Raw genomic sequence first — 12,459 nt, 5'->3', positions numbered from 1 at the left:
AGGCAGCAGTGCTAACCACTGTGCCACCGTGCCGCCCCAAACAGTGAAAATTCCATCCCTGGATGGTTTCAAACCACCAACCTTTTGGTTAATAGCAGAGTGCGCTTACCAATTGTGCCACAGAGACTACCCTATTCAACCTCAGAAACATGGAATACCTGCCACTGGGGTGGAGGACATTCAGTATTCCAATTCCTGCTGCCTCTTTGCAAGAACAACTCAGCTAGTGTCACTGTCTTTCCCCAGTCTGTAAGAAACATTGAGCAGTTTCTGTACACAGTGCTGTATGGATAAATGGGGATGAGTGTTTTAATTGGCAGAGTGTGTGTGTGTCAACTGCAAAGCTCTACTGACCGTTCCAGATCCATATGCAGACAATTGGGAAGGGATTGTCATTGGGAATATTCTAGAAGTTGGTTCCCTTTCTGGCATTCCATAACAATGAGCCTTGTCCCTATAAAAAGCCAGCAAGTGGAAACTGTTCTAAATATACCGCAGGCAACTCCCAGATATAAAAGGCGCCGCTGTCCCAGCCTTACCCACTCTGTGCCCAAACTTTGGCCAAAGTTGCTCCCAGCCTGTACCCAATGTCTGAGCGGCGGATCCCCTTCAGCTTCCTGCGGAGTCCCAGCTGGGACCCTTTCCGGGATTGGCACTACCCGGGCCGGCTCTTTGACCAGTCCTTCGGGATGCCAGCTTTCCCGCACGACTGGGCGAGCGACTGGCACGGCATGTGGCCGGGTTACCTGCGCCCGGCGCTGGCGGCGATGCCCGCGGGGAGCCCGGCCACAGCGGCAGCGGCAGCCAGCACCGGGGCTGCCCCCGGCGGCCAGGAGAGTGGCCTGAGCCGGCAGCAAAGTACCGGCCTGTCCGAGATCAAGGTCACCTCGGACAAGTGGAGGGTCAATTTGGATGTGAACCACTTCGCCCCCGAGGAGATCGCCGTCAAAACCAAGGATGGATACGTGGAAATCACTGGTGAGACCTCCCTCTGCCTGGCATGGGTTTTGTTCAGTTTATAATGTTTATTAGTGCTTTTCACTAATGGGCGGCACGGTGGCACAATGGGTAGCACTGCTGCCTCACAATGCCAGGGACCCGGGTTCAATTCCCGGCCTCGGGTCACAGGCTGTGTAGCGTTTACACGTTCTCCCCGTGTTTACGTGAGTTTCCTCCGGGTGCTCCAGTTTCCTCCCACAGTCCAAAGATGTGCAGGTTAGGTTGATTGGCCATGCTAAATTGCCCCTGGGATAGTGGGGTAAATATGTGGGGTTACGGGGATAGGGCCTGGATGGGATTGTTGTCCGTGCAGGCTGGATGGGCTGAATGGCCTCCTTCTGCACTGTAGAGATTCTATGAAACAGGAAAGCCAGGGTGTTTGTCCAGTGTCAGAATAACACACAGTCTATCTCTGAGAATGTGTCCGGATCCCAATCCAGAGATTCCAACTCCGGAATCTCCAGTGAATCTTCAATGTGGAATTGAGAGGAGTGCTGTCCTTTAAGTTAAAGCTTGTGTCTGTCTGCTCCAGAGAATATCAAAGATCTCCGGGTGCCAGCAGGATGCTCAATCTCTTTGACTAAACAAATAAACTAAATCAAATTAACGGAGGGATAAATTAAAAGGGGCAATTGCCCAAAAAGATGGGAACCGCCTGAAACAGAAAACAAAGTGGAAAGGAAACTTAAAACATCACACTAAAATGTGATTAAAGGGGTCGACACCCAGCCCCTGTGGTGCCCAACGAGCACGGAGCCAGTTGGCTTCGGCCAACATTCATCCTTCTGGCAACAGCTAACCCGACTAACCACTTTCTCAATTGGTTTTGCAATCAGATTTTCCTTTATCATGAGCTGCTTTGGAGTGTCTGGATATCAGGGACAGATGTGCTATTAATACAAGCTCTGTTGACCTTAACTCTAACATTGAGAAGTCTTTACCCATTGCTCTGACCCACTAATATGGATTTTGATGTGCAGTATCACCTTAGCTGATGGCACAGGGACTAGGATTTACAGAAGTCAGCGGCGGGTTGGGTGTGCGAGGAGCGAGTGTTGATGACCTGGGACTTGCTGCCTGATGGAAGCCAGTCAGCCAGTGATTTGCAAAGGGAATTGAATATGCACCAGAAGGAAATAAAGTTCCAGAGCCTCGGGGATGCAAGCGGGGCGAGGGGGGAATGGGTCTGACTGTATTACTGGAAACCAGGCTTGTCCAAACTTTTCCTCTGGAGAGGAGAGCACATTTCAATTTTCCCCTCACTCAAGGGGACAATGAGCAAATTTGAGAAGGTTTAGTAAAACTTTAACTATTGTTTTCTTTTAAAAAACTGATGTGAAACTGGGTGCAAGTCTGTATTGGTGCATGGAAGTAAGGGAGAATGAGAACCCTGAAACTGGGAATGATTCAGAAAATCATCACACTGCCCCCTTTCTCACTGTCTCTCACACACATGCTTTCCCTCACACACACTCTCCCCTCTCTCATACACACTCTCACACACACACTCACATACACTCAATCTCACATTCACTCTTTCTCACACACTCTCTCACTCCCACACACACTCTGTCTCACACACACTCTCTCACACACTGTTTCACACAAACTCTCTCTCACACACTCTCTCTCACTCTCTCACACATTCACTCTCTTACACATTCACTCTCTCACATACACATTCCGCTTTCTCACACACTCTTGCGCACACGCTCTCTCACTCTCTCACACCCTCTCTCACACTCATTCTCACGCACACTCTCTCACATACACATTCCGCTTTCTCACACACTCTTGCGCACACACTCTCTCTCGCATTCTCACACACACACACACTCTTTCTCACGCACACTTTCACACACTCTCTCTCACACAGTCACACAAACTCTCTCTCTCACACACACATTCTCAGTCTGTTTCACACACACTCTCTCACACACTCTCTCTCACTCACTCCCTCACACATTACGCTTTCTCACACACTCTTTCATACACTCTCGCACATACGTTCACTCTCTCAAACACTCTCTCTCACTCACTCTCTCACACACACTCTCTCACAAACACATTCCACTTTCTCACATACTCTTTCACACGCTCTGTCACTCTCTCATACCCTCTCTCATTCTCACACACTCTCTCACACTCACTCACACACACACACTCCCCTCTCTCGCACACTCTCCCCTCTCTCACACACACACTCTCTCACACACTCTCTCTCTCACACACAGACATTCCCCTCTCTCACACACACTCCTCTCTCTCACACAAACACTCTCTCACAAACTCACTCTCTCATACTCTCTCTCTCACACACTCTCTCACACACTCTCTCTCTCATACTCTCTCTCTCGCACACTGTCTCTCTCACACACTCTCACGCATACTCTCTCTCACACGCTCTCTCACACACTCTCCCCTCTCTCACACACTCTCTCTCTCACACTCACTCTCATGCACACTGTCTCGCACACACTCTCTCACACACACTCTCTCTCTCACACATTCTCTCTCACACACACTCTCTCTCATACACACTCTCCCCTCTCTCACACACACTCTCCCCTCTCACACACACACTCTCTCACATACACTCTCTCACACACACACACTCTCTCACACACACTCTCTCACACATACTCTTCCCTCTCTCACACACACTCTCCCCTCTCTCACACACACACTCTCTCAGACATTCTCTCTCATTCTCTCTCACACACTCTCTCTCTCACACACTCTCTCTCTCACACACACTCTCCCCTCTCTCACACACACTCTCCCCTCTCTCACACACACACTCTCTCACACACTCTCTCTCACACACGCACTCTCTCACACACACTCTCTCTCTCACACACACACACTCTCTCTCATACACACTCTCACACACGCTCTGTCTCTCACACACACTCTCTCACACACACTCACACACTCTCTCACACACACTCTCTCATACACACTCTCTCTCACACACACTCTCTTGTCTCTCACACACATTCTCTCTGAGATTAAGCAGATTATTTTTAATAGGTGTGAAACTTGTTGACAGTGATGTTCAGAGGGACTGGGGCGTAATCATACAGGGAACACAGAAAGGTAGCATGCAGGTGGGCGGTGTGTGGCACAGTAGTTAGCACTGCTACATCACAGCGCCAGGGACTTGAGTTCAATTCCCAGCTTGTCAGTGCGGAGTCTGCATGTTCCCCCCGAGTCTATGTGGGTTTCCTCCGGGTTCTCCAGTTTCCTCCCACAGTTTGAAAGATGTGCTGGTTGGGTGCATTGGCCATACTAAATTCTCCCTCAGTGTACCCGAACGGGCACCGGAGTGTGGCAACTAGGGGATTTTCACAGTAACTTTATTGCAGTGTTAATATAAGCCTAATCGTAACTCAAATAAATAAAAAACTTAAACTACAACAAACATGAAAAAAGCAACAGACATGTTGGCCTTTATTGAAATGGGATTGGAGTACAAGAACAAGGAAATCTTGCAAAAATTGGACAGGGATTTGGTGAGATCCCACCTGGAATACTGTTTGCAGTTGTGGTTTTAATATTGAAGGAAGGATATACTTGCATTAGAGGTAATACTGCAAAGGTTCACTAGATTGTTCCCTGAGATTAGGGGGTTGTCCTAGGGGGCTGAGTAAATTGTGCCTCTATTCTCTGGAATTTAGAAGAATGAGAGGGGATCTCATTGAAATCTCCAGGTTCTGATAGGGCTTGACAGGGTAGACATTGCTTCTCCTGGCTGGGAAGGTCTCAGGATTAGGGATTGATCTTTGGGACTGAGATGGGGAGAAATTACTTTACTCAAAGGGTTGTGAGTCGTTGAAATTCTCTACCTCAGAGGGTTGTGGATGTTTCTTCATTGACTATAGTTAAGGCTGAGAATGACAGATTTTTGGTCTCTCAGGGAATTATGGGATATGGCGGATATGGCGATCGGGCGGGAAAATGGAGCTGAAGCCTGGGACCAGCTGGGATCATATTGAGTGGTCGAGCACACTCGATGGGCTGCATGGTCTACTCTGTTCCTAGTTCATCTTCGAATGACATGAAATGCACTGCCTGGGAATGTGATGGGCGGGAGATTCAATCATAGTTTTCAACAGGTTATTGGGTAACCACCTGGAGTGAAAACGTTCTCAGGGTTGTGGGTCAAGGGTGGAGAGTGTGACTAGTCAGTCACTCATGTAGAGAGCTGGCACAGATACAATGGGTGGGATTTGCTGGCCCTTCCCACCAGTGGGATCTTCCTGTCCTGCCCAAGGCGAACTGCTATGGTCGGTTTCCCCAGCTGTGGGACAGACGAGCCATGGAAAATGCTGTAGACATCAGTGGGACTGGGAGATCCTGCCAGTGACCAACAATGAGCTGCCTCCGCTGTGGGCAGTCACACAGTGGGGGAGGGGGCAGTATGGAAAATCTCACCCAATGGATCGAATGACCTCCTTCTGTGCTGTAACCATTCTAAGATTTCTCGATGTTCAAGTTCCCACTACAGGGGCAGAATTATGTGGCACCAATCTCGTGAACCTTTGCAGCATTACCTCTAATGCAACTTTATCCTTCCTTCAGTATGGAAACCACAAATGCAAACAGTATTCCAGGTGGGATCTCACCAGATCCCTGTCCGATTGTCGCAAGATTTCTTTATTCTTGTACTCCAATCCCATTTCAATAAAGGCCAACATGCCTGTTGCCTTTCTCATGTTTGCTGTAGTTTAAGTTTTTTTCAATAATTTTTTTTAATAGTCTCACAATCAGGCTTACATTAACACTGCAATGAAGTGTCAGGGGTCTTGGCCTGTCCATGGTTTCACCTCTTTGCAGGAAGGCTCCTTTTGCCACTCAGACATTTAAGAAACTCTCTGTGACACAATTGATTCAGTTTAAATCAATTCCAGCATTCATTTTATAAGAACATATATGTTCTTTTTAGATTGGGAGAGCATTGATTAATGGGGAATGGAATATTCCTACCTTGATCACAATTGGGACTAAAACATCCTTACCTTGGACCCCATTGCTATGATGAGATTCTAATCCTCAAGATTAACAACAGATCAAACATACTGTGATATATGTATGTTTTTTTGATTTGATTTCAATTTATTATTGTCACATGTATTAGTATACAGTGAAAAGTATTGTTTCTTGCGCGCTATACAGATAAAGCATACCGTTCATAGAGAAGGAAAGGAGAGAGTGCAGAATGTAGTGTTGCAGTTATAGCTAGGGTGTAGAGAAAGATCATCTTAATGTGAGGTAGGGTCTATTCAAAAATCTGATGGCAGCAGAGAAAAAGCTGTTCTTGAGTCAATTGGTATGTGTCCTCAGACTTTTGTATCTTTTTCCTGATGGAAGAAGGTGGAAGAGAATATATCCGGGGTGCGTGGGATCCTTGATTATGCTGGCTGCTTTTCTGAGGCAGCTGGAAGTGTAGACAGAGTCAATGGATGGGAGGCTGGTTTGAGTGATGGACTGGGCTTCATTCATGACCCTTTGTAATTTCTTGTGGTCTTGGGCAGAGCAGGAGCCATACCAAGCTGTAATACAACCAGAAAGAATGCGTTCTATGGTGCATCTGTAAAAGTTGGTGAGAGTCGTAGTGGACATGTCAAATTTCCTTTTGGGGTTTGGGGTGCATAATGCTCCTTTAAGATTGCAGATCATACGACCCCCCGAGGTGGGGTTAGCTCCTCCCAGGGTGGAACCTTGACTGTGGGACAGTGCACGCCTGAAAAAAGAGTTCCCAGTGTTTAAGTTAAGAAGCCTACATTGTCTGTTGTTCCTGTACCTTATTTCAAGTAAGAAGTTTAACAACACCAGGTTAAAGTCCAACAGGTTTATTTGGTAGCAAAAGCCACACATTTATTTCAAGAACATACATTGAACCTACAGTGTCAGAAAGGCACTGCAAAAAGCAAGATCTTCCACGATCTCACATCAAGATGCCTGAGGGCTGTTGTTTTGAATGTGCACCCCTGGATTTGAGCCTCAGTTGCTGGGAGCTCAATTTGTGAAAATCATGGAAGTGAAATCAATGAGAACAAGCCGTAAGGCTTGTGTTATTTCGCTACCATTCATTACTTGAAGCCTGTTGTGACAGCACTGCATCCAAAATGCATTTGAAGAATCTTCCAGAACAATTCCATAGGAATCTGCTGTGTAAAAATAAATCAGGGTGTCTTTTCCCAGAAGGTGAATTCTTCTGTTATCATTTCGAGACATTCTGGATCATTGTAAATGACGAGATTATGTATTTAATGAGAGGAGTTTGATTTTGAATGGGTTGCTCTGTTATGTAACTAATTTACATTCAAATACCCACAGACCAACATTTTCAGCTATTTAGTGTGAATTGTGGTGAATTATCCAACCTGATGAAAATACGATCATGATTTACAATGATCCTTAACAGCCTTTATTGAAAATGTCAATTATTCTCTCCTTCAGGCAAGCACGAGGAACGGCAAGATGAGCATGGTTTTATTTCAAGGTGTTTTACTCGAAAATATCTGTGAGTAATTTCTTTTATAAATTGTTTTGCAGTAACCCCATCATTTTGAGTTGCATCTTAGAGTCAACAACAGAGGAAAGCCATGTGGCCCATCATACCTGTGCTAGCCCTTTCCCCATAGTCCAGTAAATGATATCAATTTCACTGAACCATAGAATCCCTGCAGTGCACAAGGAGGCCATTCAGCCCATCGAGTCTACACTGGCTCTTTAAAAGAGTACTTATTGACATAGGCACTGCAATGGAGAATGCACGAAGGAACAGTTAACTGATTTGATTTGATTTGATTTATTATTGTCACGTGTATTGGTATACAGTGAAAATTATTGTTTCTTGCACGCTATACAGATAAAGCACACTGTACATAGGGAAGGAAAGGGGAGAGTGCAGAATGTAGTGTTACAGTCATAGCTAGGGTGGGCACAGTAAGTAGTCTCACAACACCAGGTTAAAGTCCAACAGGTTTTTTGGTAGTACGAGTTTTCGGAGCACCGCTCCTTCATCAGTGAGAGACTACTTACTGTGCCTATCCCAGTCCGATGCCGGCAACTCCACATCATAGCTAGGGTGGAGAGAAAGATCAACTTGATGCGAAATAGGTCCATTCAAAAGTCTGATGGCAGCAGGGAAGAAGCTGTTTTTTGAGTCGGTTGATACGTGACCTCAGACTTTTGTATCTTTATCCTGACAGAAGAAGGTGGAAGAGAGTATGTCCAGGGTGCGTGGGGTCCTTGATTATGCTGGCTGCTTTTCTGTGGCAGTGGGAAGCGTAGACAGTGTCAACGGATGGGGGTCTGGTTTGAATAATAGACTGGGCTTCATTCATGACCCTTTGTAGATTCTTACAGTCTTGGACAGAGCAGGAGCCATACCAAGCTTTGATACAACCAGAAAGAATGCTTTCTATGGTGCATCCATAAAAGTAGGTGAGAGTCATAGCAGACCTGCCAAAGTTCTGTTCAATTTCAAGAAACCTGGCAAACTATTGTTCAAATTCAAACCAGGCAGGTCAACTGACCAGATAATTGCTATAAATTGCACAAGCACATGAATGGTCTAAGGCCGCCACTTTTGGTCCTGAAAAGTGGCCGGCTTTACTCAAATTACCCTGGAGGGTAAGATGTCTCAGAAAATGTGCGCAATAGGTGAAGCTAGCTGTTTCACGCTACTATTATGCAGGAGCAACGTGAATGGTATTATTTGCTAACAGGATGCTTCTGTCATTCAAACAGACCTTCTGCCTATCACACAAAAGAATAATGTGGTCTGTGAATTTCAATGCTGGTGTGATGCCAGTTATTTAAGCCATATGCCCCAGTGACTGCTTGGCAGTTAACTGTTCCCTGATGCATTCTCCATGGCAATGTCTCTACCAATCAGAGTCCATTTGCCAACCAATCGGCACTCTCTTCTCATGTAGTATAAATTATTGTTCCCTTTACATTTGGTATTCTTGTGAAGTGTCCTGCTGAGTGCAAGGAAAAAAGTTTTGACAACATGTCCCCTTTTTTCAGCAATACCTAAGTTCTGTACTATAGCAAACGACCAGTTTATATCCAGTTTACTCCAGCTGGATTTACTGTAATGTGCAGTTAATCTGCTATCAAAATGGCACCTCCTGCACAGTGGACAGTTTAGATGGGTGGGATTCCTATTGCTGTCATTGCTAGCAACTTTTACACAAGAAAAATTTGGAATTTCAGTAAAGCCAAAACATAAATGAGTTTTGGATGGTGGGTTCTTAGATGCCTTCTTAGATCTCATGCTTTAACATGAGCTAATAAATCTGATGCTGACAGTTAGTAAAGTATAAAATCTGATCTATGTGTGAACTTGTGCATGTGTCAATCTGTGAATGGGGTAAACCCATGAATGTGCGTATCACTAGGATAATAACCAGTGTTTAAGTTCTTGCAAAGCAACTCCCGCGCACTGCTCCCCACCACCCATTGCCCTCCTGAAGCACACCCAACTCAATTTTCGAGATGGCCTCAAAATGGGACCTTCACCCTTCCCCTCACATTGCTCCCCCCCCCCCCCCCCCCTGCTCCTCTGACCTCACTTACAACAGACGAGAGCCTTTTTGGAAATGGTTACATTGGGGTTTTGTTCCATTTGTGGTAAACGCTGTAACCCCCATGTGTAAGTGAGCAGAGTCTTCTCAAGGTTCACTAACTGGTACTGAGGTCAAGCAATCCTTAAAGGGACACCTACAGGCTGTGTGAAAAATTAAGCAAATTATTAAAATGAAGTGGTTGCCTTTTAAAAGACCAAGAATGGCTCTCAGCCCCATTGTATCCCATGTTTATTTATTCATCTCAGCCTTTTCCTACCCATCCAGCATCAACCCCATTTCCTGCTGTTTATCCAAGTCCCTTTCAAAATTATTTTATCCTTGCATATTATCACTTTCAGGGGTGTGTGTGTGTGGCCAATAAGGTTCACAGCTGTACAAACCATGCTGCCAATCTGAAAGGGGAGAGGGTGGCTCAGTGGTGATGGCACCAGACCAGTAATCTAGGGGTGCACACTAATGGGGGCATGGGTTCAAATCCCACCATGCCAGCTGGTGGATTTTAAATTCAATTAATAAATCTGGAATTATAAGGCTAGTTTTAGTCATGGTGACCACGAAACTATCATTGATTGCTGTGAACCCATGTGGTTCTCAAATGTCCTTCAGGGAAGGAAATCTGCCGTCCTTACCTGGTCTGGCCTACAGATGGGGCGGCACAGTGGCACAATGGTTAGCGCTGCTGCCTCACAGCGCCAGAGACCCGGGTTCAATTCTAGCCTCGAGTCACTGTCTGTGTGGAGTTTGCACATTCTCCCCGTGTCTGCATGGGTTTCCTCCGGGTGCTCTGGTTTCCTCCCACAGTCCAAAGATGAGTGGGTTAGGTTGATTGGCCATGCTAAATTGGCCCTAGTGTCAGGGGGATTAGCAGGGTAAATAAGTGGGGTTACGAGAATAGGGCCTGGGTGGGATTGTGGTCAGTGCAGACTCGATGGGCTGAATAGCCTCCTTCTGCACTGTAGGGATTCTATGATTTTATGACATGTGACTCAAGATCCACAGCAATATGGTTGATTCGCAAATGGCTTAGCAAGCCATTGAATTGAATTGATTTATTATTGTCACATGTATTGGAATACAGTGAAAAGTATTATTTCTACTGAGCTGTTATAGACAAAGCATGCCATTCATAGAGTACATAGAGGAGAAAAAAAGGAGAGGGTGCAGAATGTAATGTTACAGTTACCGATAGGGTGAAGAGGAAGATCAGCTTAATATAAGGTAGGTCCATTCAAAAGTCTGATGGCAGCAGGGAAGAAGCTGTTCTTGAGTCGGTTGGTACGTGACCTCAGGCTTTTGTATCTTTTTCCTGACGGAAGAAGGTGGAAGAGAGAATGTCCGGGGTGCATGGGGTCTTTGATTATGCTGGCTGCTTTTCCAAGGCAGCAGGAAGTGTAGATGGAGTCAATGGATGGGAGGCAGGAATGCTTGATGGACTGGGTTTCGTTCACAACCCTTTCCAGTTCAAGGATAATTAGGAATAAGCAGTATATGTTGCCAGCCATACTCGTATCCCATGAAAGAATGCATCTTAAAAAGGCTGTGTTTGTCTGGGTGACTGGAGTTCTGTAATGTAGCCAGTAACATGCCAACGTGGTCTAATCTCTCTTTCCCTTCTTCCAAGCCTCCCACCAGATACGGACCCCGCTATAGTTTCTTCGTCGCTCTCACCCAGTGGCGTGCTGACGGTGGAAGCGCCAATGAAGAAGCCAGCCCTGCAGTCCTCTGAGATCACCATCCCAGTTACCTTCGAGTCCACAGCCCAGATTGGAGTGCAGGATTCAAAGAAGGCAACTGAAGCAGCAAAGAAGTGATTCGGACAGTTCAAATAACAAAGGCTGCACCTAGCACAGCACGGAATGGCACCACACCACCAGGATGGCCAGATGGCCCAACTATAATTACCAATTGATTGTGAAGCCATTCTCTGAAGGTGTCTGTGCAGTCTTTTGGCTATTCAATTTCCTGTCCTTCCAATTGCAGCTTTTTCAAAACTTAGAGACTTTCCAGATTTTGGTAAAAACCTTTGTTTGATCAACACTGAACGTTATTTACAAAAACACAAATGATAAGAAAAATAAATCCTTTTTATCCCATTAGCATGATATCCAGTGTGATTAATGTTTCAATGGTGACCCTTCAGCAGGGCTGATTCTGAAAATGAAGGCTGCCACTAAAGTAATTTCAGATGCTGAATAACCTCCTGACCATTTGGCTTTTCTGTTCTGTTTCCAGCTATTTCTCTCTTATCCATTCTTACTGATGTTGCATTCTGCCCTATCACTGAATCCCAAGTTGCTTCAGTCTAAGGCCAATATCACCAACACCACATTTACCAGCAAGGTTTCCATTCACACCTACATTGCCAATATCAACATTCCCATCACCAGCATTCCCAATATCAACATTAACATCACCAGCATGCCTATCACCAACATACCCATTCCCAATGTTGGCATTATCACCAACCCTCCCTCCATCACTCCCACTGCTATTCTCAAATCCACTTTCAATTCCATTCCGACCAAATCACCCACTTCCACTGTCAATCTCAATTTCACTATCACTTATAGTGCCACTCTCATTCCCACCATCACACTGATTCCCATCGTCACTCCCACTTCTAATCCCAGATTCACCCACATTCCTGCTACTCTCCTCCCCTCCCTGCACTCCCACCACCATTCCCACTCTTACCATCATTCCAAATTTCACCACCATTTCCAATTCCATTGTCCTATTTGCTCCTCTGCTACATACAATCTGATCCTATTTACCAGGAAACATCCTGAGCAGCTAAGTGCAACCTCAGGTCACTCTAGCTGGGCAGGAGGGAGATGGGATCATCTGGAATAGG

The 12,459-nt window shown here is 45.7% G+C and overlaps 1 protein-coding gene across 1 annotated transcript; it reads left to right on the top strand.

The window, feature by feature from the left end:
* The first annotated feature begins 202 nt into the window (after positions 1 to 202).
* hspb1 (heat shock protein, alpha-crystallin-related, 1) lies at positions 203 to 11,701 on the top strand. The gene is made up of 3 exons (XM_078225962.1): positions 203 to 978; positions 7,465 to 7,528; positions 11,227 to 11,701. Exons 1-3 carry the CDS (start codon positions 588 to 590, stop codon positions 11,414 to 11,416), a joined length of 645 nt encoding a protein of 214 aa, XP_078082088.1. The 5' UTR covers positions 203 to 587; the 3' UTR covers positions 11,417 to 11,701.
* The last annotated feature ends 758 nt before the right edge of the window (positions 11,702 to 12,459 follow it).

The sequence above is a fragment of the Mustelus asterias genome, chromosome 12, assembly GCF_964213995.1.
Source record: "Mustelus asterias chromosome 12, sMusAst1.hap1.1, whole genome shotgun sequence".
NCBI lineage: Eukaryota > Metazoa > Chordata > Chondrichthyes > Carcharhiniformes > Triakidae > Mustelus > Mustelus asterias.
Note: the sequence above shows the minus strand (reverse complement) of the source record. Positions and strands in the feature narration are given on the sequence as shown.

Coding starts and splice junctions, on each gene's coding strand:
- hspb1 (XM_078225962.1), top strand. CDS start 588: ATGTCTGAGCGGCGGATCCCCTTCAGCTTCCTGCGGAGTCCCAGCTGG. Junction 979..7,464: donor TGGATACGTGGAAATCACTG/GTGAGACCTCCC, acceptor TCTCTCCTTCAG/GCAAGCACGAGGAACGGCAA. Junction 7,529..11,226: donor TGTTTTACTCGAAAATATCT/GTGAGTAATTTC, acceptor CCTTCTTCCAAG/CCTCCCACCAGATACGGACC.